Here is a 27,418-nt window from a genome sequence, read left to right on the forward strand (position 1 = left end):
AGATAAATACTTCGCTTTTTTGTATAGATACGATACTATTACATTTCAAGGATACTTACTCGGTAAAACCGTCACTGATTAACTTCCTGTCAGACCAAAATCAGCTTTTCGGTGCTTCTAAGGTCCAAAGTTAAGTTCGTAGATTAAATTAATTGGAAAGAGTGAATTATCAAAATATTATCACGAGTGTCGAAGAACGCCAAAATTAAATGAGTGTGCGGAACTTGTTCTGCGTACGACTTAAGTCCTCAAGCGTTTTTGGCACGAGGGATAATATTTTGGTTATTCACTCTTTCCAATTAATCATCCCATTTATTTTATTGATTTTCTTCATACAACATGTAATTTGTCGATATTTTCAACATAAATTTTAATTTCTGTGATTTGGCCGATTTATATCAAAGTTGTGACGTTTCGATGGGAGAAAGTTCGAGATTGATATTACAGAATTTATTTCAGTGTGAATTATCGAAATTAATAACACTGGGAACATTCAATCAAAATAGTGCTATATATATATCATAAAATTAATATGATGACGGTGAAACCTTTTAACGCTCCCGAAGAAACATTAATTAAAAACAACTTTGATAATTTTTGTCAGCTCTGATTTGATATATTATACTTATAATATTTAAGTATGGTAATTTTTTAATGATATATATTTGTCCTAAAGCATTATACTAAATGTCATAGTGCTATGTCTATTGGCCGAAATGTCCGGCATTCATAAGGAATTATTAGTTGTCATGGTCCGAAATGTCTCTGGATCGAACTGTCCAGCACTGGTTTATTATGGTTCGTATAATATGCGAAATGTCTTAAAAGATTCCTTTTGTTGCATTTAGTTTCGCTTCATTCTGTTTCATTTTGAATAGTTTAATAATGTTTTTATAACGATTTGATTCATTTCATCGAATTTGGTGCGTGAAATCCAAGGACAATTCAACAACGGGATATTAGAAAGAGGTGACTACGTAAGGAAGATGGCATACAAAAACCTGCAAATCGCAAATAAACTGGTTTGCTGTATTCACTAGCGCTGTCAGATGTATCGTGGAACATTTTATCAGTTTTTTAACATTTTATAGTTTTTAAACATTTTATAGTTTTACAAGTTTGAAATGTATTGTGAAGTAAATGAATAAATTATGAAAATATATTATGTAAATATATAGCTAGCCCTAGCTGTATCATGTATTGATTTTCGATTATCATTTATTATTCCGTCCATTTTAATATATTGTGGTATTCGTTAGATTTCTTCATATCCTTTCCTTTTCTATTATTTGGCAATATTTTACACTGTGCACAAACGTAGTATAGAATCCAGAATATGAGTGTGCACAAACGTATTCAATTTTTTTACGCAAACATCAAATGTGTGCAACCGTAAATTGAGCGAAAACGTGTTCCCCCATCACACAAGAGGGATATAAAATACAACTCTTTCTAATGCGTTCATACGTGTATTTAATACGTTCCTAAAGCCCCGTGCAGGTCTGAAGAATAGGCCTGCAGCAGCGCCAAGCTTGTCGTAAAAGGTGATTAAATAGTGCACAGAACCTTAGCCGGGGGCTAGGGCGCTTTGCCCACAGAGCAACTGGGTTGTGTTCCCCAGGTGGTGGAATGGGGTACCCCTGGTATGTTACATGCTGGGGTTGTCAGGCTATAATACGGAAAACCTGACCGCAAACCACAGTGGTGCACCGTGTTGGGAAGTATGCCACGTTCCTCGCACGTTAAAAAACCCTACTGTGGTATTCTCCCGGAGTAGGAACCATAGGGCTCCGCCACATGAGGCTAAATTGCCCGACCCTACCCACCTCTCCCAATTTCCAGTGGCAATCAAAATTTGTCGACCCCATTGTCCTTGTGTCCCATCCCTTTTTTCATTTCATCATCATTTCATGTTCATTTTATCATCAATTTCATGTTCATCGTCTGAATATAGCTGAAATATTGCTGCTCGGACGTTAAACCCCAACAAACAAACAAATAAACGCTCCTAAAATGTTTCGAAAAATTATCGAAAATACATGTAGAGTACATACCTCAACCATTTGGTATGCGTTTTTTTATATGTTCATGATGATGTTGTGTGAAACGTTTCAGAATTGTATTCAAGAACGTATGGACATGACATCTTAAAAAATTCTTTTAAGAAAAAATTGTTTTCGCGTACGTATAAAAAACGCTTTATCATTATTGGTAAAACCGTGTGAACGTGATACTTTTTTTTTCGAATGTATCGAAAACCTTTCAAAACTCGTATGGATGCAAGCTAACGTTTTATCCGAAGTGTATCATGAAATTCAAAGGAGCTTTAGAAACGGTTTATCCATCATGCGATCATTCTGAATCCCATATAATCTGACACTGCTTCGTTCACAAGTAATTGTGCGTTTTCAGTACGTTTTCAATACGCTTTCATAACGTTTGAAGTAGCACTCATGCTAAGAATCATGCAAAATGTGATTCATGGGTAAAAAGCCTAAATATTTTTATTTTTGATATTTTGTTTGAATAGCCATAGTAGACAGAAGTTTACATTCAGTTCTTCATATAAACCGTGTTCTTAGGAGATAAAATATATAGAATGCACTGTAGATTACAAAATTAAGGGAGATAAATCTGTAAATGACACTCAAATACAATAGAATCCATTGAAATTTCAGTGTTGATTATCTTCCAAGAGCAGGCGGATTTGAATAAGTAAACATTTCATAGCATAGACCCATAAAACAACTTAATTACAAAATTAAAAATATGTAGCCTTTCTTGTGGTGTATCACATTTTTTAGACTTAGCATTATTCTTACAAAGACTTTTACTTAAAAACTTATTTAACACCGGTACCCTCGTGAACGTAGCCTAAAAGTTTCTCCAACCTATCTATTCCAATATACCGTCTTGTCTCGAATTATCTTTCACCCCTTTTTTTAATTACAGGTTTTCTAACAGTTGGTACGCTTATTTATTCTTCATTCAGGTTGAGTAGTTGAATAAGTTTAACTTCCGCGTTATAGAAAATTTGTTTTTTTTGGAAAATACACGTAATGTTTAAAGCCCATCAAAATTAATAATTGTGTACATGTAATTCAAGTTTTTTATTAGTTTGTAAAATCCATTTCTTGAATTCAATAGAAAATATAAATTACGTCCTTAAATTTCCTTAAATATTGTTTACAACATAATTTATAGAATTTCCGATAAATCGAACTATCACGTAAAAGATGGAGTTTTAAACGTGTTTGTGTTTAAATGGATAGATTTTAAACTGAAGCGGCTTGTTTTTATATTCGTCAGGCTAAACATGTAAATTGTATATGCGTTAAACCGCATTTGACTTCTGCAATACACAGTATTAGTTGCATTGGGAAAATCAATCGATATACGAGTGTTTTGAAATCTCCCCTCTACACAAACGTGATAGACTACATATCGCTTATATTTAGCTTTCATGCTTTCTATTTGTGTTGTGGTTTGACCTTAACCGACGATATATCTCTCGGTAAAAACCGCATGTGCCGACTGCATAGTTTCACTTTAACCATTTCAAAATGGGGAACACATCTCGAGTTTTAAGTGGGATTTTAAAGTGGAAAAATTTTCTTATTGTGTTTCTTGTGCCAGTATTACTTCTACCACTGCCTCTTGTTAACGATAGCAAGGTAGGTTGAAATTTTATTACAAAATTTTCGTACTTCAAAAATAAATTATGTTCGAAAACCGGTCCAGTGTTTTATACTCCAAATGTCTTTTCTCGAAGTTTAAATCAATCTAAGACGTCTTAAAAAATCGGTACATTTAAAACGCTTGGTACAAAACAGATGACAGTTTTATTTGATATAGTATCCAATTTCTTCATATATCTGAACCACGTTGATTTTGCATTGCGCAACAGTAGTCATAAGTGTATAAATTCTGGATTGATACGGATCTATATATATAAATTAATTATGTTCTGAAATCAATCAATAATAGCTTGAAAAGAAGTACATATCGCTCAATGTGCACGAAGCTATCAGGAAAAGGGGTAAATGCCCAGTGGCGGATCCAGATACCCCTCCTTGTTTTTATTGGAAAATTTGTCATTTCCATGACTTTTGTGAAAAATTGTCAAAAAAAAGGTAAATAATGTCCTAGCACCCAATTTTTCTGAGGAACCCCGACTAGCACCTCTCCTTTTCAAAAGTCCCTGGATCTGACCCTGATACCAATATTGGTCAATTTTGCCCAAAAAATGAACGAAATTAACCGTAGCAAAAAAAGGAAGATTCCAACCGCTGGTAACCCTCCCCCGTTTGATGTGCTGACATTTTCATACACATACATATAAAACATCCCGATTTGTCTTCTTCCAATCCTAGATTGAAATGTCAAAGATACAGCAAGGCAATCTTGACACAGGAGAAACAGTTCATAAGAAAAATGATTTTTTTAGTCTTAGGAGATTTTATTAACAGTATATCGATCAGAATCAGAGCCTTTCTCTGATATAAAGGTGTGATTCCAATACACAATTATGGTTGAATGGTCAGAAACCATATTGATTATTGAAAATCCGATGAATGAAGACATTAAGGGAACGATGTTTATCACTATGCATACTTAACTGATCAGTGCATTGATATTTTAGATTTTCGCGTTACTATTTTCGTACACTTGGTTCAGGTAAATGAAACACTGAACTATTCAGTGGCGTATCCATAAAGGCGTGCTTCGTATTCACCCTCTTTTTCACCCCCCCCCCCAAAAAAAATGAAAAAAAATATTTGACACGCTTTGCTCGGCATTTAATTTTATTTAATCTTGGAACCGCCCCTGTAAGTTGGTAGAAGTTAATGCCTTAGAAACTGACAGTCCCACCATAGTCCAACATCTATTGTAGAAGTAACCACATTTGGCCCCTTTAATGTACTTCCTGAATATCGAGGGCATGGACCTTTTATAGAATATATCTTTAAACTCCTCATCAACATTGCCTTATGGTCTTGTTTTGGTGACATAAGTTTGTAAGTTTTTGCAGTTTTCAACTTTATTGTTATATTACATAATAACACGATGTAAATAATCCAATTGTTGCAGTGATTCATCTTGCACTTGCAAAGACGGGTTTCAATGGTGTGATACTGAAAATCTTTATTTCATTTGCAACACACTGAAACCCCGTTCAAATCAATATTTAACTTATTTTAAGAACAACAGGTCTCATTTATAGTATTCGTTAAGACTTTGATATATTTCAAGGACTCCTAAAATAGAAAATATAAAGATTGTGTTATACAAGTAATTGAATGAATATTTAAGCGCACTTCAGTCACTACATGTCGATATGCATTATGTACATTTACATGTACTACATTTGTACCTACAGGCTGCACAAGTATGCATTACTTGTACAGTGAAACCTGTCTTAACCAAAACTTGTTTCGGACTGGACTTTTTTTCGTTTAAGTAGCTGTCTTTTTAAGAATCATGCAAAATCTGAAAAAATGTGATATACCCCCAAAAAGGTTTTATATTTTTATTTTTGTAATTTAGTACTTCTCCGTCTAAGAATCGGGGAAAATGTGTATAAGGTGTGGCACATGAAGGAATAAATGCAGCGATGTTAATGCATTAAGCAAATATTTATACCTAATAACCTCCAGAAGTAACCATCAAAATGTTTGTAAATTTGCCTTTTTAAGATATTGATAGGTCAAATTCAGTTGAAATGCACTTTGGAAAAATGGCGGGAAAATATTCCCGCATTTTTTTTCTTATATAACCAGTCAAAAATTGTCTACGTCACATGTGCTAAAAGATAAATTTAAATAGCTGTTCAGTTGTTTGCTAGATGTATTTGAGGCAAAAGGACCAAATTGAGAACTATGATGTGCCACCCATTGCCCGATTCTTACACAAAATGGTACTTAAGTTGTTTTATGGGTCTATATTATGAAATATGTAATCATTCCTTCAAATCTGTCTGCTCTTAGGAGATAATCAACATTGAAAATCCAATAGATTCTATTGTATTTGAGTGTCATTTACAGAGTTATCTCCCTTAATTTTGTAATCTACAGTGTATTCTATATATTTTATCTTCTAAGAACACGGGTTATATGATAAACTGAATGTTAATTTCTGTTTACTATGGCAATTCAAACAAAATATCAAAAATAAAAAATATTTAGGCTTTTTACCCATGAATCACATTTCGCATGATTCTTAGCTTGAGTGCTACTTAAAAAGTTGTTCGGTTCAAAGATGTTCAAAACGCATCGACTTTGACAGAAAGGGATTTTATAAAATGTCTAGTTAGAGGACGGAAACTTGATTCTGATTGGGGACTGGCAAATTTGTGGGATAAGAATATTTATTTTTAAAGTTTTGGAGGTCAGAATATTTATTTTCAATCACATCAAGGCAAGATCGTTTATTTCCATTTCACTGCATGAAGTATATTCCCGGCCCCTTAATTAAATTTCTCCTTAATACTGGTGTTCGATAAATCATGGTTTGATATAGTCAGTATGTACTCTACTTACATACCACTAGTATGATACTAACTCTCCCAAGAAATGCAAGTAACAATTGACTTATCATCTTGCATCAAACTGATAAAAATCGGTATAGTCATCTTCATATACATATTGTTTTAGCATTGTGAAGGAAGTGGTTGTTATTGGCAATAACGGTGAAATACAATCCCCCACTAATCGTGGAAAGTGTTCTAAAAATAATAGAGAATTTGTTTAAGAAGAAGTCGTTTCTGATCTTGTAAATGTAACTATCCTCTACTCTATTTAAGAAAGGTCACATTTTCTTCCGTATGCAAATTATGAAATTCAACATTAATGAGATGTGATCCGATTTTCCATTTTTCATCAAAAGTAAGTCTAAGCCCTAAAGCCATTAACGGACTGGTAGACTGAAAATCCACATGAAATTATGTATCATCCAAGATTGTAGATTTCAATGTCGTAAGATACGTCAGCCGAGACATACATTGTGATGATGTAAAACCAGTTATAATTGTTTTAGTGCTCCGCCAAATAAATTTCTACCCTTGCGAGATTTCTTTTACAGTATTGGTTAATCTTTATATTGAAAACATGCAATACCAATATTCAAAGAGTCAAAGACCTTGCTAGTTAGAGGGTGATCGATCAAATGAAGGACGTTCAAATTCCGTATGTGCTTTGAATCCATTATTTTTTTTCAATTACAAAAGTGTTCTTATACGTTGTACGTAATGTTTGACGTGCTACGAGTCTCTCTGTATTAATGTTTTACAAGATGCATATTTCTAAACTGTTCACTACTATGAAATATTAGAAATTAAGTTTTGTTGTGAAATTTTGTTAGGGATGCAATAAGAAAGATGCGATATGACAATCAAAATGTAAGAGATGAAAACCATACCAAGTAAACAGATCAGGCATAAGCAATACTTAATATGATAACGTACGCTTTTAAAACTACGTCTCCCAAACAGAATATCTGGGGACTTACAGTGTTTCTTTTCTTACATGTACACGTACATGTACATGCATGTCTTACTAAAAAGAACTACTCGGTCGCCAAGAGATAATGCACAAAAGACGTTATTGTTCGATTGGTGTGACATATGTTATGGAATAAATGAAAATACTGTATAATTTTTTTTAAGTTAGTTCCAGTTTTTGTTAATACTTATAATGTAGTGAACTACATGTACATTGCATTTTGCATATTGACAATACTTCATATGCAGTTTACATTTTTCGTCATAGGTAGACAACATATTGACGACGAAACGTTCTTACTGCAGCTGCTTATGTATTTATTTGTATTTTTACGACAAATTGTGGGATTTTTTTTTTTTTATTTTTAAACCACGTCTGATATCCATATGTATATTGAAATAATACAATGACTTTTACTCAAACTGTATTTTGCTGAAGAATGTACATGTATTTTATGATTCAAAAAATGAATGACATAGGAAAACAGCATTACAATGTGTAAATGAACTTTCGAAAAGTTGTTTACTTGTAAACATGAAAACCACGGAAGTCAAGTTTTATTATATATGTTATTGTGGTATACTACATGTATTTGATGGAAATAAAAACATGAACTTGAATAAAATAACAATGTTTTATTCTGGAACGTACGCAATTGGATCAATTTATTTGTCCCACAATTGTATTATCTTGTTAGAGAACTAATACAAACAAGAAGATTTTGAATATTGTTTTAGTCTTAAGTACAGGATCATTTGTGTCAATTATGGAGGGAAGGAAGGAGGGTGTTGTTTTTCGAGGGGGGTTTCATTTTTTTCAATACTGGTATTATAATGCTACTCAATTGCCCCAGCTGTGATTAAATAAACAATGTCAGTTATTAAGACATTGGTAGAGTTGATGAGTGAAAAAAAAAACTGCTGGTAATATACACATGTAGTAATCTTAACTGACAAAACTAAGCGGAATTGTTTTAATATCACGATATGTGAAGAAGAAAAACTGTCCGGACTAAATTTAATTCCTTAATGTTACATGTAGGTACATTCAATATAACGAGAATTGACATGGTAAATATATCAAAGATACAACAACGCCATCTGGTTGTAAAATGTCCGCTCAAGACCACTCACCTGTCTTTAGTGAAGGTTGAGAAAACCCTCATTCAGATGTACCACAGGGCAGGCTGCAGCTGGCACCAAAACAACATTATACACAGGTACATCGAAATAGTAGCCTCTATACTCAAGCAATTTACAATGTACATGTATGCGCGTTCATGTACATGGTACTGGTATTGCATTTTTTCTCCTAAATGTGATTTGTAAAAGATTTTAATAATCTTTTCATAAACGTTGACATAATATACTTATTGCCTTACTTTACTGTGTACATCTGTGTTTAGAGTATTGCACTATAAAGACTTAAGTCTTCAAAGTCGCTAATCGTTTGGCTTACTTTCAACTTCCGAAATGGCACGAATGCGATATTCTCTAAAATCGGGTGACTCCCACGAGAATCTTGGTTCTCTTGATATAACTACTCTTTCTTAATAGTGATGACCCGGGTGTTTTCAATCAAAACAACTGGTTACCTGGAACCAGATTAAACACCTGGCAATGGCTATATATAGATATCAGGGCCTTGGTAATGTATATGACCTATATAGTTAATTGTAACAAGCCCTGTGTTAGAATCGGAACCTGGGTAATATTACATAAATTCAACGAAACCCGATCATTTCATCTTTAACGTGAACTTCCCATTCTCATGCAAAACCAAAAAAAAAAACACATAAACATGCGTATGATATTTTTTAAAAAGAGGAACATTTTAGAAATCTTTGGGTTGCTTATGATATTGACCAAGGAACCAGATTAGGTACCAGATTAAACAACTGGCAATGAATATCTATAGATATCTGGGACTTTCTAATGTATGTGACCTATATACTGTAAAAGTACTTTAATTCGTGGATACCCATTTTCGTGGATAAGGGAAGAAACACATGTTCGTGGATTTTTGAATTCGTGGTTTTGAATTGTTTAGTATACACATCAATGAAAATCTCCTTTTCGTTGGGATCCAAATTTCGTGGTTTGACCTGTCCACGAAAACCACGCAAATTGATACCCGACGATCAATAATACTTTCACAGTAGCCTTGTAACGAACTCCTAGCTGTGTCTGAATCGGGAACTGGGTAATGTTCAATGTTAACCGGTCATGTAAACTTCCCATTCTCATTCATGGAAGAAACACACGTAGAATAAACGTGTATGATATTTAAGAGATACATTTTTATCTCGTATGAAGCTAGAACAATAACGCTATGGCAGTAAACATGGCACAGATCTGCAGCATAACGTGGAATAGTACAATACATGTATGCAATTATTCAGATCATATGCGAATTAAAAGTACTGAAATTACGACTTAAAACAACGGTGTACCAGTAACGGTATAGTTCATTTGTACATACTCATACTCAGTAGTTCAGTATTTGTCTATGTACACGCACATGTACGAATAACTTAACCTTAAATTGTCCTTAGTAATGGCAGCGAAGGCCTTATAAAAATATTACATGGAATGCTGATTTTGGAGTAAACAATACAATAGTTTGCGAAGTCATGCACGTACGTACATCTACATGTAAACTGACCGATTACGGTAGCCATTTAATCCATTATTAAACACGATATATATAACGAGAATCGATAATGTGAATATGTCAAAGAAACAAAAACGCACCGGAATGAAAATATGTCAGATCAAGGCCACCCATGGGCCTTCAACGAACGACGAGAAAACCTTCACACCACAGGGCAGGCTGCAGCTGGCCCAAAACAAAATTTTAACAAGTACAGAGAAATAGATGCCCCTACATACTCCTGTAACGTAAAAGTCTGAAAGTGAAAACACATCAATAAATACAGAGGACAGAAATTCCTGACTTTGGATAGGTGCAAAAATGCGTCGGGTTTAAATCCCACCCCCTTTAAATATGGCTGCTCTGGAAAATGAATACATGAACTTAATGTATGCAAACCGATTGAATGAGAAATGTGCGGTGAAACATTCTTCCAACGGCAGGGATATTGTTCACGATTTGGGTATTGCACCGCCTATTTTATTAATAAGGGAGGAGTGCTGATGTTTTTGAGAAAAAAGAACTTTTCCATTGAAAAAAATACAAATGATGATTCTACAATCAACCTGTTACAAAAATGTATTTAAAAGAGCAGATTTTTTAATTTCGGTTGCTGCGGAGATAGAAATTAAAATTTCTAATCAAATCCGAAGCCCCCCGTTTTGTGACAAAGTGGTCGATAAAGGCAACTACATGTAACAACAATGTCTACGTGTACATTGCCTTTTACAAAACACCTCACGAAGACCTCCTCTTTTCTAAAGTGGTACATAAATTAGTAATTTAACAGGATTTGTGGCAAATTAATGCATTTGTAAGATAACCGAATTACTGTTATCTTCATTCTAATGTCTGTATAACAATATGCGCACTTATGTACATACATGTACATATACAATTTCGAAGAAGCATTTGGATTTCCTAGCTGAAGCCCTGAGTAAAATATACGTTTGACATTGGTTTTGTGCCCCGATTTACTATAGGAACTATTCTGTTACTCTTCTGACATACAGCAATTCATCGTGCCATACTCAATATAATTCCGAACGCAGAAAATTAAGACAGACTGTTTGATGGTATAGTTGACATTATTGATAAGGTGCTGCACGTTTCCGCTTCTTTGATTAGTCCTCAATGTTAGAACAAAGAGAGGTGTCGATACTATTTATTTGTTGAACTATTCATCGGTCATATTAAGAGCACAGAAAACCATAATCTTTTATAAAATGGGCCTAAGCCTCTCAAACTAGGCTAATTGTCCATTAGTATCTAGTTGCATGTATCATTAAGTGTAAGCAATTGTAAGAATCAGGCAAAATGAAAAAAAAACAGAAACATGCATGTCAAAAATATAATTTCACTCAGTAATGCTTTATCATTTATATTTAATCTCTACATCGGTGTATTTGCTCGGAATTTTTTCAATAAAATTTGAAAAAAAATGCAGTTTTTGACAGAGTTATCTGCCTTTGAAATTTTCATTTAATTGCATTTAAATGGAATTACAACTCATTCACCAAAATGATATGGAAAATCTTGTCTTTTTTCCTTGATTCTGGTGGCACAAATAGTCAAATTAAACTTTGAAAATAAAAGTTTTCTTCCGCTTTTAATTTAAGATGTTGAATTGTATCTTACGTGTTAAACTACGTTGTTCTTACCCCCAAGTTTTAAATAGAAGTTTCATTTTAACAAATATTTTACACGCACACCAGTCACAACATACATTAGATAACTGACCAAGTTCTAGAACAGGAAAAGTATATCACATATTAAGGTGACTGGGTCTGGGTCAGTGACCTTTTCGATAAGGAATATGATTAAACGATTTTTTTTTCAAAATTTAACCAAGAAACTTAATAGAAAAAGTCTGACCAATCTGTTTACTATACTTGAAGCATTACCATGACAAACGTTTTCAGGACATCGCGAAATGGTACAAATTGTTCCCGAATAAGAGCTACGTACATGTACTTGTCGAAAAGCTCATGAATTGTCGACAATAAGTAAGCTGTTTTAATTCCATGGCCAAACATTATTTACATTTTAACTATTATCAACATACAAATGGCAAAAAAAAAAAAATTATTGACATAACAATGTAAACAAAAAATATTACAAAGTCGGTTATACGGAAGTCCTTTCCAAATCCAATTGACCTTGACTTTTGTTTGTCTGGGTCGATAAATGATAGTTTGACTTCACTGTTTCGCTACAACCTTGGAGTAAACCAGTGTATTAATTGTTACTTTTGTACTCGAGCTGTCTTTGTTAATCAAAATCGTAGGTGCACTTTCCCTGTATTCGCAATTTAGAAGCGTCTTCAACCAGGATAACCAGAGTTTGAACGTTCATTGATTGATTCCCAAAGTAAATAAACCCCTAGATCGGTAGCGAATGACGTTTTATGTAGCTTGAATAGTGCTTTGATAAAAAGGGAGGCTCGTGTATACAGTTGAATAAAAAGGTAATAGAGAACCAAATTGATATGGGTACATGATCAGCACTAAAGAAATATATTGCGCGGGACAGCATGTACCCCTTTTTTATTTCAACACCCCATCCTGTTTTCATAGCAGGTATCAGCCTTTTCCGAACAAAAGAAAGGATCTTGTACTAATAATAAATCTTCATACAAATTTCAGTTTCCATTAAAAAAGAAACATGAAAATAGATCACATTCTATATATTTTCTAATAGAATTCATCCTTTTGGCGTAAAGAATTCATCATTCACAATACCCAAAATTTGATTTTGCATACAATGATAGCCGGAAAGAATGAATGATATGTTGAACTATTGCTTTGAGTGGTAATAAAGAATACTGAACATAATATTTATTTTAACTTTGCTACGTTAGATAATAGATAATACAAACACGTTAATTATAAATGAAAAGTATTTGATGGTTGATATAATATTCAAGTCAGACTTTGGCTATAATCAATGCTGTATAATTATTGGTGGCACATCCTTGACTTCAATAATATTTATAGGAATAGTTCAATAGTAAGAAAGTCATTCAATACTTCGATCGTTGAACTGTGACTGTAGTAAATTTATGGTTCCACGTTACATGCATATGCCACAGGAGTCTGAAGAAAAGAATGCAGATGCCTCGGACCACTGTTATGCCAATTTCATATTCTCTATTGACAGGTTATTATTTTTTTGTCTTAGTCTTCACCCCCCCCCCCCGAATCCCGCAACACACACACCCAACCGTTTTACATGTTCACTTCTATATTCACTCTCACGATTTATTATTGCAAACAACACGTACAGTACATATATTAATAATAAAATTTAGTCCCCACTGCACAATGTACATGTAGCGGTAAGAAAACAATAAATTTAAAAATGGCAATTTTCCAATGAAAAGGAATGAATTATGTAACAGAATGTATACCAATCACATCAAAACATGAAGTGAAATTTTTATCGGTTTCAAGGTGCATGAGAAATTTTATATGACAAAACCAGTAAGTGAAGAACAAAAACTGTACGGGTTTCTTCATTAAAACACCTAACTAGCTCATTCTAACAATATGAGTATTTTGATTGCTAAAACATTGTAATAATGATCTTATGGTCCTCTCGTGTATTTACATGAATATGTAAATGCATACTTATAAAATCCAGTTTGGGACGAGGGCTAAAATTTGCATTTTGTCACTCTGACTCGAAAGTAATTGTCTGCTCTCTTTAGCCTTTTACATGTACAATGTACATTGTACGTGCATTTATATCAACGTCCATGTTGCATGTTGCATTTGGTCGGCATACCAGAAGACATACTTGAAAAGTGACTATTTAAATACTTCTCTATTAATCGGGCAAAATGTATATAAGGTGTGGCACATGAAGGGAAAAAAAGCAGAGATTTTATTGCATTAACCAATTAATTATACCTAATACATTTCACCAACAGAAAAAACCTTCAAATTGTTTGTAAAATTTGCCTTTTTAAAATATTGATATGTCAAATTTAATTGTAATTGGAAAAATGGCAGAAAAATTTTACCGCACTCTTTCTCTATGTAAGCAGTCAAAAAATATCTGCGTCTCAGATGCTTCAGGATAAACTTAAAAGCTATTTGGTTGTTTTCTTGATGTACAAATGTAGTTAATATATTTAAAGAAAAATTGACTATATTGGCGAAATTGATGAGCCACCCGTTGCCCGATTCTTACACAGAATAGTATTTAAGTGTACTTCTACAAAATACCAAAAAAGATTAGTACAATACAACAAGAAGTTGTATAAACAAATTTTATTATTTTCCTCATTCCATTTATCAGTATTATCCATAACAAAGGTTCACAATTTACTTTGTACAAACGTCCCATTGTGTCAGTAGTCAGACGGTCCATTCATTGTTTAAGCTTAAGGTACAAATCGACCTACTGATATGTGATACAGCTGTCTCGACACTATTCGTACGCAAACGAGTCTATCTGTGTCATCAACTTTGATCCTTGGTTTATTCCAGTAAGAAAATTATTTTGGAGAAAATTATGTATGTATGACCGCAGCCAATTACTCTGAAGATTGATACCCCTGTGCGTGATTTCATCCGGGTTTATTTCAAAACAGCTAAAAGTTTAATAACCACGCCCCCCACCCAGCAAATAAGAGAGTCCATGCATGAAGACCACGTTTTTTTCTGTTTTAAATTGCTGCTATAACTTTTGTACTATTTTCAAAATTTTTATGATCTTAAACAGGAATTCTGATCTTACCAAACGTTACAGTTGATATCGTAATCGAAATTGCACTGATATTGATATTCAGCCAAAAAAAAACAGATTCTACTATAATGTACATTTATTCCAATATTAACTGAAATATACAAAACCGAAGAGCCAGACACAATTTATTTTGACATCAGTCTTCATCACCTAAAACATGGACATGGAACGTCTCACTTACAAAACTAATCTTGGCATGATATATCCAATAAAAGCTGGAGCACTGTCGCGGTGAAATGAATTGATTGGATTGTCTCGTTTCCAGCATTGACAGGAATATTGATATTAGTTCATTGGTCTAGGCATTTGAAATTGTCTAAAAATAATGTGGCATAGCCTAGAATTTATAATTTACATCTAGTTCTTTTCACAGAAAAGAAGGAGATGACAATGCCGAGTTCTCACTTCAGTTTTTTCCTATAAGCATGGTATTGATGGGAATTCAGTTTAACAGACATCCGTACAGAGGCTGCCTGTATAACCTAGGGGCCTACATCCCTATTACATGTACCTGCAGTTCCAGTACATTAAACATTAACGTCCGTTTTAAAAGATGATTGGCTAAAGTTTGTCTTGGTAGAAGACATGTTGAAAAAAAATTCCGTAGTCTCTTTGCAGTTGAATGATACATATATGTAGAAGTGAAAATGTTTATTGTATGTTCATGTTTGTTCACGCGTAGTCATCAAAAAGCCGTTGTGCAGACAACAACAATAACAAATGTTTTATTGTCAATTATGACGCCCAAAAATGAGCTGACCAACTAAACATAAATCAAAATGTACATATGATTTGAATGATTTGAATGATTTTATAACACATATATTAAATATAAAAGAATATTATTACAACATAAAACATTTGGTAATAAAAACAAGTATGTTGATGATAAGTGCATTGATCCCATTTTGTTCAAGACAACTTTTGTTTCTTTTTTTAAATGGTAGATGGCTTTTTAAGTGGCCCAGGATTTCACAATTCTTGTTGCACTGTAATAAAGCATTGTATTCAGCACAGATCTACAACGTAGTTGATTTTCTTCTGTTTGCTGTATATCTAAAGAAGACGAAAGAGAAAACCCCACGAATAGTCCTGGATTTTATCATTAGACCCTATGCTACATGCACATGTATGCGATGGTGGGATCATTCGTTTTGTCACGTATATTAACGTAACCGTAATCATATATTTGTATTAGAATGTCAAAATTCGACGAACCTCCTTGTAAACAGTATATATCTAATACCAAGCAGGGGATATATGTTACATACCAAAAGTCCTAAAGTGTGTGAAGATTTCCTTGAATGGTGCAAACCATTGTTACAAAAGAAGTCAAGCTTGCTTGTTAATAGGATTTTCACGTTAAATAAAAACAACTTCTGTACATTCCAATAGAAAATTACTGATCTTTTGATTTGAAGATCTTTTTTTTATATTAAATACACATGTACTGTAATTTATTTACTGAAATGTATGGCATCTCATACTTTTCATATAACAGTGGAATACACAAAATGTTTAATTTTACTCACTACAGATGGGTCTATGTGTTTGTTAAAGACGGGACACTTTCTCAAGCTCCGAACAGCAATTCTAAAGATAAGACATCTCAGAAATTGCGAGATTCGTGAAATAAATTCAGGAAGAGGTAAATGATCCGGTTGTAGCATCAAAGTACATGTATTTGATGTGAATACTATTCCGAGAATATGGAAAAGCATGTCTGCGTACACGTTAAAGAAGAACATCATCTGCTCTGTGGAGCTTGATATTATTGGTAAAACCTGCAAAATTGTTTGGATTCAAAAATATCTATTCTGACGAATGCCATAAAAGTTTGTTTCACGAGAAGTGTCTTAGCGACTTCATTCAATCTTTTCTTCATTCTACCTCTGCGAATAGTGTTATTTAAATATTGAAGACCAGCCAGTCAAATAAGGTCAATATACCGATAACCCAATAAACAGATTATTGTCACATTATTATCACAATACAGCTGTAAGATTGAAATCTAACGCTCTTTTCACCCCTTACATTGTAATACAACCTGACGTGGTTCTCTGTTTGTCAAATAAACCGTTTATAATGCCCATTGACAATTTTTCTTTATAACTTTATAAGGGTTATTATACGATATCTATATGCGATTGTCATTTTAATAGTAGTTTTAAAGCTTGTTTCTTAATCCAAGATAGAGCTAAAGGAGCTTCAATGAGTACACGAAACGGAAGTTTGTTTTTTTATATAGTATCAAGAATCGTTAGTATTAAGTAGCATTAAGTAGCAATTCTTCTACAAAAAAAACGTCAATAGTCTCGAATGTTTTATTTGACGTCATATATTGGGACAGGCGTACTCGAATTTATTTGTTTTGTTGTCTCAATACGGGTACATGTATTTAAAAAAAACGCTATTGTGAACCGACCGTATTTGATATTCGATGTTAATTTAAAAATTAGTATTCTACTTACTTCCAAGGATGTTTGGTCGCACGTGCAACAAATTAAACCAACCAAACCGTACATTTTTATTTGCGAGACGAATTTGGACCACAGAAGTTTTACATGTAACCAAAATCCCCCATTAAGACCAGAAATTTGTATTTCAACGTTCTTTTAGAAATGCATACCGATGCGCGTTGTAATTGCTGATGGAACAAATTTGAAGGCTTAATAATACAAGGACTTGGTACCTGGCCTGTAAATCAAACACTGATTCAGACGGAATTAGCAGTTAAATACTGGAAAATTTGCGTTGCAATTAAAATGTTCTCGCCATTCCTCAAAGCACATCGCAAGCTTGACATTTAAGCTTCGTTGTTAAATAGAATGTTTCAAAAAGATGACACGTTCTTAATCACATTGTACTAGTAATTCTCTTTCAATTATGCTAATACACGTGATTCAACTTGCATGCAGACATGCATGTTAAACGATCTGTACTTGATGACTGTATACTCTTACGTCATGTCACGTGAACGTAATTTAGATTTAACTAAATACCCATTATAAAATAAAAAATCTTTTCAAATTTTAATTTTTTATTATTAGTCACTCTTAAGTGGTAGGAAGGATACAACATTATTATTTTTGTCCGTCAATGGCTTAGTATATTTTTGTGCTAAAATTTGGATGAGTGTTATCATTATGGATACCGGCCGCGGGGTGATATATGTCGAAGGTTGATACAGCATGTGATACAGAATTTAAAATGCCATGTTCATTGTATCATATATTTTAACCATACCTCAAGTATGGTGTGTGAAGGGGTGCGATATAATAGGTCTAGTGGTGTGTGAAGGGGTGCGATATAATAGGTATAGTGGTGTGTGAAGGGGTGCGATATAATAGGTATAGGGGTGTGTGAAGGGGTGCGAAATAATAGGTCTAGGGGTGTGTGAAGGGATGCGATATAATAGGTATAGGGGTGTGTGAAGGGGTGCGAAATAATAGGTCTAGTGGTGTGTGAAGGGGTGCGATATAATAGGTATAGGGGTGTGTGAAGGGGTGCGATATAATAGGTCTAGTGGTGTGTGAAGGGGTGCGATATAATAGGTCTAGTGGTGTGTGAAGGGGCGCGATATAATAGGTATAGGGGTGTGTGAAGGGGTGCGAAATAATAGGTCTAGGGGTGTGTGAAGGGGTACGAAATAATAGGTCTAGTGGTGTGTGAAGGGGTGCGATATAATAGGTATAGGGGTGTGTGAAGGGGTGCGATATAATAGGTATAGGGGTGTGTGAAGGGGTGCGATATAATAGGTCTAGGGGTGTGTGAAGGGGTGCGATATAATAGGTATAGGGGTGTGTGAAGGGGTGCGATATAATAGGTATAGGGGTGTGTGAAGGGGTGCGATATAATAGGTATAGGGGTGTGTGAAGGGGTGCGATATAATAGGTATAGTGGTGTGTGAATGGGTGCGATATAATAGGTATAGGGGTGTGTGAAGGGGTGCGATATAATAGGTATAGGGGTGTGTGAAGGGGTGCGAAATAATAGGTCTAGGGGTGTGTGAAGGGGTGCGATATAATAGGTATAGGGGTGTGTGAAGGGGTGCGATATAATAGGTCTAGTGGTGTGTGAAGGGGTGCGATATAATAGGTCTAGTGGTGTGTGAAGGGGTGCGATATAATAGGTATAAGGGTGTGTGAAGGGGTGCGAAATAATAGGTCTAGGGGTGTGTGAAGGGGTACGAAATAATAGGTCTAGTGGTGTGTGAAGGGGTGCGATATAATAGGTATAGGGGTGTGTGAAGGGGTGCGATATAATAGGTATAGGGGTGTGTGAAGGGGTGCGATATAATAGGTCTAGGGGTGTGTGAAGGGGTGCGATATAATAGGTATAGGGGTGTGTGAAGGGGTGCGATATAATAGGTCTAGTGGTGTGTGAAGGGGTGCGATATAATAGGTATAGGGGTGTGTGAAGGGGTGCGATATAATAGGTATAGTGGTGTGTGAATGGGTGCGATATAATAGGTATAGGGGTGTGTGAAGGGGTGCGATATAATAGGTATAGGGGTGTGTGAAGGGGTGCGAAATAATAGGTCTAGGGGTGTGTGAAGGGGTGCGATATAATAGGTCTAGGGGTGTGTGAAGGGGTGCGAAATAATAGGTCTAGGGGTGTGTGAAGGGGTGAGAAATAATAGATCTAGGGGTGTGTGAAGGGGTGCGATATAATAGGTCTAGGGGTGTGTGAAGGGGTGCGAAATAATAGGTCTAGGGGTGTGTGAAGGGGTGCGAAATAATAGGTCTAGGGGTGTGTGAAGGGGTGCGATATAATAGGTCTAGGGGTGTGTGAAGGGGTGCGATATAATTGGTATAGGGGTGTGTGAAGGGGTGCGATATAATAGGTATAGGGGTGTGTGAAGGGGTGCGATATAATAGGTCTAGTGGTGTGTGAAGGGGTGCGATATAATAGGTATAGTGGTGTGTGAAGGGGTGCGAAATAATAGGTCTAGGGGTGTGTGAAGGGGTGCGATGTAATAGGTCTAGAGGTGTGGTACTGGGTATGCGATATAGGTTAAGATGTGTGATGAAGGGTATGCGATATAGGTTTAGAGGTGTGATGAAGGGTATGCGATAAAGGTTTACATGTGTGATGAAGGGTATGCGATATAGGTCTAGATGTGTGATACTGGATATGCGATATAGGTCTAGATGTGTGATACTGGGTATGCGATATAGGTCTAGATGAGATGTGTGATACTGGATATGCGATATAGGTCTAGATGTGTAATACTGGGTATGCGATATAGGTCTAGATGTGTGATACTGGGTATGCGATATAGGTGTAGATGTGTGATACTGGGTATGTGATATAGGTTAAGATGTGTGATGAAGGGTATGCGATATAGGTTTAGATGTGTGATGAAGGGTATGCGATATAGGTTTAGAGGTGTGATGAAGGGTATGCGATATAGGTTAAGATGTGTGATGAAGGGTATGCTATATAGGTTAAGAAGTGTGATGAAGGGTATGCGATATAGGTCTAGATGTGTGATGAAGGGTATGCGATATAGGTTAAGAAGTGTGATGAAGGGTATGCGATATAGGTTAAGAAGTGTGATGAAGGGTATGCGATATAGGTTAAGAAGTGTGATGAAGGGTATGCGATATAGGTCTAGATGTGTGATGAAGGGTATGCGATATAGGTTTAGAGGTGTGATGCAGGGTATGCGATATAGGTTAAGAAGTGTGATGAAGGGTATGCGATATAGGTTTAGAGGTGTGATGAAGGGTATGCGATATAGGTTAAGAAGTGTGATGAAGGGTATGCGATATAGGTCTAGATGTGTGATACTGGGTATGCGATATAGGTTAAGATGTGTGTTTAAGGGTATGCGATATAGGTCTAGTTGTGTGATGAAGGGTATGCGATATAGGTTTAGAGGTGTGATGAAGGGTATGCGATATAGGTTAAGATGTGTGATGAAGGGTATGCGATATAGGTCTAGATGTGTGATGAAGGGTATGCGATATAGGTTAAGAAGTGTGATGAAGGGTATGCGATATAGGTCTAGATGTGTGATGAAGGGTATGCGATATAGGTTAAGAAGTGTGATGAAGGGTATGCGATATAGGTTAAGAAGTGTGATGAAGGGTATGCGATATAGGTTAAGAAGTGTGATGAAGGGTATGCGATATAGGTCTAGATGTGTGATGAAGGGTATGCGATATAGGTTTAGAGGTGTGATGAAGGGTATGCGATATAGGTTTAGAGGTGTGATGAAGGGTATGCGATATAGGTTAAGAAGTGTGATGAAGGGTATGCGATATAGGTCTAGATGTGTGATACTGGGTATGCGATATAGGTTAAGATGTGTGATGAAGGGTATGCGATATAGGTCTAGATGTGTGATGAAGGGTATGCGATATAGGTTAAGAAGTGTGATGAAGGGTATGCGATATGGGTCTAGATGTGTGATGAAGGGTTTGCGATATAGGTTAAGAAGTGGGATGAAGGGTATGCGATATAGGTCTAGATGTGTAATATAGGGTATGCGATATAGGTCTAGATGTGTGATATTGGGTATGCGATATAGGTCTAGATGTGTGATACTGGGTATGCGATATAGGTCTAGATTTGTGATATAGGGTATGCGATATAGGTCTAGATGTGTGATATAGGGTATGCGATATGGATCTAGATGTGTGATATAGGGTATGCGATATAGGTCTCGATTTGTGATATTGGGTATGCGATATAGGTCTAGATGTGTGATATTGGGTATGCGATACAGGTCTAGATGTGTGATATTGGGTATGCGATAAAGGGTATGTGATATAAGGTTTGAACAAACACTTATAATGCATATACAAAAACGTTATATTTTAATCTAAATATATGACAAATTCGTAGTGGAGTTTGCCTACCCAAATAAAAACAAAAACAAAAACAGAAACCAAAAAAAACGCAAAATAAACTGCGTATTTTTTAGACATTTTCATTTCTTAGATCTTAGAGAATCGAAGGTACTTATATATACAAATGTACATGCATACATGTACATGTACTTGTAGTTCAATATTGTGTTATTATTACCTCAAGAGCCTAGCTTGGCATTACCCATGATCTTAATACTGAACACAATCCAACAATCCAATCGCGTGTAGCTCAGTACATTCATGTTGAAGTATATTGCGCAATTTCTGTCAATACCTTAATACATGTATAATGTAATAGTAAGCACCTTCTGTGGATTGCACCTGAAGACTCAAATAAATCTGGCAAATCGAATTTTCCGGAACAAAATCCGTTAGTCATGCTCGCAACGAAACCACCTTCAATGTGTTTCTATGAAATAAATTGGCAGATATACATGTATATAGATCAACTATGCGTTTAAATAACTATAGCATATACATGCATTTGTCAACGTAGTACGACAGTGAATAAAATGTACTTTACAATGCTATATCTTTACCCTAAGCAAACATTATGAGACTATTTGAGGCTTTCAAGTCATGTCAAGTTTACGATAACCCAGTAACAGATATACGAAGTTCTTACCGATAACTATAATACATGTAGGAAGGTTTATATCAAAGGGTTTATATGAGGTGAATATATGTGTTGGGTTTAAAAGTAGATGTGGGTTTATAATTTGTGTCTTAATCTTAACTTTTATTTAAAGTTTTACTATCTAATCAACTGTAATTTTTAGGTTGCATGTTTTATGAGGTAGACCTAGGATAAGGAACACAACTCTTACAAATCATTAGAACGTTTGAATTCAACCTTTTACATCAATCTCATGTAAGCATCAAAGTAACTTGGATTGATTTCATTCTGTTTCAAATGAAAGCTTAATAGGCTTTGGTGAAATTGAGTATGGTACAAACATATCACGGATTTCAAGAGTTATGTCCCTTACCATAGGTCCACCTCCTTTTTTGACTGTATCGTTGTTATAGTGCTGAGTTGATGCGTTGTATATAGTACATTGTAACTCCCTTCAGTTCATTGCTCAGAATTTCTAGTGATTACTGCTTCAATAAAAACTTGCATAATGCGCACTCTCCAGTTTCCAAGCATGTCGTGTTATAAGAATCGTATATAATCGTTTCAAAGATAAAAAATATTTTTCAGTACATTATAGAAGTATACTGCTAAAGGTCTATGCACTTGTTGTATTTATAGATACATGTTATATGTATATTATAATTAGTCATGCATCAGACCGAATGTCATAAGAAAATGACAAACTTGTGTAAAAATGGTATTATATCAGCATCAGATACAAGTAACGTGTCATGATAGATGTTAATCATTTTTAATTGAATTATACGTGTACTAATTGTTATATACTGTACTTAGTGATGTAAAAGCGCAGCATCATATTTGCACACATGGAGTGTTCTTAGGGAAATTAGAATAATTACTTCATAATATGAAATAAAAATAGGAGATGTGGTATGATTGCCAATGAGACAGTCTTCCGCAAAAACCGGTTCACCACACGTCCTCAGTGATGGGCAAAAAACACACTATAAGGCAAGTTGTAAAAGGCCCCCCAAGAAATCTTTAGGCTTGATTATGAAGACGCATTACAGCTTTTTCTATTTCAAAACCGTATGTTTCAGTCCGTTCGTACTGGCTAAGGGTGTATCTATATTGTGTGATCTGTAACTCAAAAAGTAAAATCCTATATCATTCAATCTTTGCCCAGTGTTAATACTTTTATTGAAAATGAGCATCTTCTATTTTGGGGAAATTTAGTTCATTTTCCTTGCACTTTTAGTATGCAGAATTTGCCATCTGTTGTCTTTTCATGTCGTGGACGGTGCTGACATCTGTGTGTACTCTGTAACAAGTAATATTGATATAGCAATAATAAGATGAGCTGTCCAGTACTACCATACATCGTGTACTCCATATGTAAGTTACAACCCTAGATTTATTACACGAGGAGGAATGACCCGGCCAGCGAAAGCTATATTTCTATATAGAAATATAGCTTTTGGCGAGCCGAGTGGTTTAAGTCGTTGGACCTTGTGCAGGAGGTGCTACCGTAGACGTTAGAGCAGTAGGAGTTCGAGTCCCGCGGAGGGAATGACCAAATATTTACTTCGCAAATCTTACAGTTTTTATATATACCATCGGTGGGAATTTTTCAGACCCTTCTACGCTTACGTTATCTTCCCTGTATAAATGTGATCCGGTGGATCAGTGTAGCGAATAGAGTTGTCACATTCTAAGATGTATGCAATAGTAACATTGATATACATGTACGGAATGACTGTTGGCAACAAAATTACAAAATATAAATAAATATTACATGTAACCCGTCAAGTATAGTAAGGTCTACTATTTTCAACGGCTCGAGTAGCATAACATCGTATGTATTGTGTGTATTGTGGAAAATGAACCTCATGAATGCATTAAGGTAGAAATCTACAAATCTATCAATCTGACAATAAAACCTTGACCGTTTTGTTAACCTCTAAAACATCCCAACCCGTTCAAGTGAGAAGACTCTAAAAGCACATCGTAAATATAGAAGTAATATACTTTTAAAAGAGTTGTTCCTTATCCTTTTAATGATGCGTTACAAATGATTATGTACCGAAGTTTGACATTCCATATTTGTTATCATGCTTTTTAAAAGGTTTTACAAATTGTTATGATGTTCAGCGACAGGATAAATAGAAAAATACAAATATCTTGTTCTTATCTGATAGCGGGACCATGTGAATATATGTTACTACTGCAATAAAGGTGGCAATAATTTATAGAACTGCCATTGTGAACGATCACCTTTAAATATAGGTATAAATAAGAATTAGGAAGGGAACGATTAATGGTCAAAACAGACATTTCTTAGCATAGTTTTGGATCTATATAAGCACATTACAATCCATGAAATCTTGATGTTTTTTTCTATATATTCATGTATACAGAATGTACACATAGCTTGATTAGATAACGATTTTGAAACAAAATTATGATATGGAGAAAACTCTGAAAATTGCAAAAATATACATTTGTATATAAATCTCTCTTGTCCGAATTTATTCTCAAAAGGTTTAATAATAAATTAAGAATATTTACATCTTGGGTTTGTTGATTGACCCTGCCTGTTATTTAGTAATTATAGTTGTCCGTATTACAAATATATTTGTATTAATTCTGTTTCTTTACTAATACTGTTGTATTTATAAAATGCACGTAGTCCGCAATAATCCATTGTTAGACTAATTGTCTCGTAGAGCGGCTTTATGAATATGTAATAATTGTTGACCGGTTACTTACTTGCATTTTAGTTAATTACTGATGAAACTGCATATATTCACACGATTATTTACGAATTGCTACATTTATTGTACTCGTAGGGAAGCAGCTCGAATAAGAATAAGTTACACAAGGAAGTGTATTGACCACCTGTATGCCATGAACTGACCATAATTATAGGAAGACCGAGATCAAGATATCGAACGGAGGACGAAAACATCGATTTCCATAAACGGGGACAAAGCTACTCTTAAACTTACACTGAACATGCGCATGTATGTGCTTTCTTCTGCATTTTATCTTTAAACAGATGACACCAGGGACAAACAATAAGATGGAACGTGTAAATTAGACAATTTTGAAAAAAAAAACATACATACACTTGGATGTAACCATCGACCCTAGTTTTACAAGAATGTTCATTTCATCCCAGTAAATACAATAATGCCAGGAAGATAGGGTTCGCGTACTCATAAATGCTCTAAAACCCAATGCTAATTTATATGACAGATGGTGTTGTCCAGTTTGAATGTTCGATTATGGTTAAACTGGTAGAGGTACACATAAGCATATCACTTCTTGGAGTAAAATTTAGTGTCTTTGATTACCACTTGAAATTTGGTTCCCTCGATTACTCCTGTACTCGGTTACATAATCTGACTCTTCGTCAACCAGTCGTCATTCTATCTCCAATTTGAAATACAGCTTTTTTGTCGGGGAACCAGTAACTACCAGTTATAACTTGATTTGCATAACTCGGCCGTTGACCAAACCCTCGACATCCCACATTTTAAGCGAACGAACGCGCTTACAAGATACCATGGGGATAGGCGGGGCAGGTTTGTGAATCAGTTGGTTTGTTTTTATATACAGCAACATTTAGGGGTCAGGGTTTGATCTACTTGGCCCTGATTTTCTATAACCCATTCATGGGTGTACAATGAACGTAAGCGAGGCTGCGGATCTAAAAACCATCTGAAACCGGCCTTGCGGTAGTGATGTTTAGTTAAGATAGATTTTAGTTTTAGCCAGCTTTAGAGTTCAGTTGATACTGGTTTAGCTATATAATACACAAGAGATGGTGTCTCACATGCTTGACAATTATGACGGTAAACATTTATTTAAGGTTAATTGTGCACTTGTACATGTACATTTTTTTCTGTTTTATGCGTTGTAATTTATACAGGCGGCCTTCACACGAGACGACAATTAATCAGTCTGATATTTGTATTTGGTAAAGCTCTTAAAATTTAAACTTCACGAGGCGTGTGGTTAAATTGTATTATACTTGCATCCATTTAAATCACTGAACAGGCCATCAAATTTAGTAAAGTATTAAATTTTCAAAAACATCAATTAATATGGCTTGGTGTGGTGTTGCATATGTTAAGTGTGTCAGATGAAACGAGTATGTCTTGAAGTAATTTCGTATATATTATGTTTCAATATACTGTTTACAAGGCCGCAAAAATTGAGGCTGAATACTATAAATGCATTGCTATGTTGTAGGGGCATTGCAAAAATCAACTTCGTTGTGATAACATGAGAATTTTTCAAAACATAGTTAGATATAAAAGTACATTGTATTAGTACAATCAGTTCTATGTAATGACGCCATGAAGGTGCCAAAATAATATACGTTATTTAACAAAAAATCTGCAGAGAATTGTAAATTTTGTTTTTGTTTTGTTTGTTTTTGTTTGTTTTTTCTGACACATTTACTTCAAGAAAACTAGTTCCATACACAAGAAAAACTTTATGTTTTTACATATGATAAACTACATGTATGTAATAATAATTAGTTCCCTAAATACGAAGTTGTTTCTTGGGTGTGGACTAGATTCCCTTGCAAAGATATGACTGGAAATTAAAGTGACTGAAAAGTACAAAACTGACAGAATATCTGAATTTTGATAAACTTTAAGCAATTGTTCTGTCGTTTTTAATACAATAATTTATATATTTTTTTATTTATTTATTTATTTTTTTTTTTTTTTTGGGGGGGGGAATCCAGTCTCAAAATTCACAATCAAATCTTTCAACACTTTGGATAATGTCATCTTGGTTTTTACTTTTAAATTATTTCATATCCGGCAATTTACTCATATAAATTTGTATTGTCTGCTGTCACAAGACGTGTTTAATAAGAAAGTTCCCTTAGTGTCGAAAAATCATTTGGATAAAATTGCGGCACTTTTTGGAGACAATGCTTAGATTAATATGAATTTTAGTGCCTTAATCTCGAAGTAAAAGTGTATTTCATAAAACTCTCTTTTTTATATCAATGC

At 34.7% G+C, this 27,418-nt stretch overlaps 2 protein-coding genes across 5 annotated transcripts in view; both read left to right on the top strand.

The window, feature by feature from the left end:
- The first annotated feature begins 3,532 nt into the window (after window positions 1-3,532).
- The window catches only part of LOC148607304 (Na(+)/citrate cotransporter-like), a 63,332-nt gene continuing 39,446 nt past the window's right edge, over window positions 3,533-27,418 (top strand). For all 3 annotated transcript variants that reach the window (XM_088545510.1, XM_088545512.1, XM_088545511.1), the window contains exon 1: window positions 3,533-3,674. In XM_088545510.1, the coding sequence (XP_088401636.1) occupies window positions 3,564-3,674 (111 nt within the window). In that variant the 5' untranslated portion in view covers window positions 3,533-3,563. The remainder of the gene's footprint in view (window positions 3,675-27,418) is intronic.
- Window positions 19,242-27,397, top strand: LOC148607305 (uncharacterized). 2 transcript variants are annotated; one of them, XM_088545514.1, is made up of 2 exons: window positions 19,242-21,177; window positions 21,277-27,397. In XM_088545514.1, exons 1-2 carry the CDS (start codon window positions 20,234-20,236, stop codon window positions 21,392-21,394), a joined length of 1,062 nt encoding a protein of 353 aa, XP_088401640.1. In that variant the 5' UTR covers window positions 19,242-20,233; the 3' UTR covers window positions 21,395-27,397. The 2 variants fall into 2 exon arrangements, with proteins under 2 accessions (XP_088401640.1, XP_088401639.1); XM_088545513.1 differs by having other exon boundaries at window positions 19,242-20,550; window positions 20,584-27,397.

This window comes from Perna viridis, chromosome 9 (genome assembly GCF_037379345.1).
Source record: "Perna viridis isolate PV_CMFRI_1.1 ecotype Kerala chromosome 9, ASM3737934v1, whole genome shotgun sequence".
Taxonomy (NCBI): domain Eukaryota; kingdom Metazoa; phylum Mollusca; class Bivalvia; order Mytilida; family Mytilidae; genus Perna; species Perna viridis.

Bases quoted from the DNA above. Each gene is read 5' to 3' on its own strand.
- LOC148607305 (XM_088545513.1), top strand. From the start codon at position 20,234: ATGAAGGGTATGCGATATAGGTTTAGATGTGTGATGAAGGGTATGCGA. The intron at 20,551-20,583 runs GTTTAGAGGTGT...TATGCGATATAG, and splicing joins ATGAAGGGTATGCGATATAG to GTTAAGAAGTGTGATGAAGG.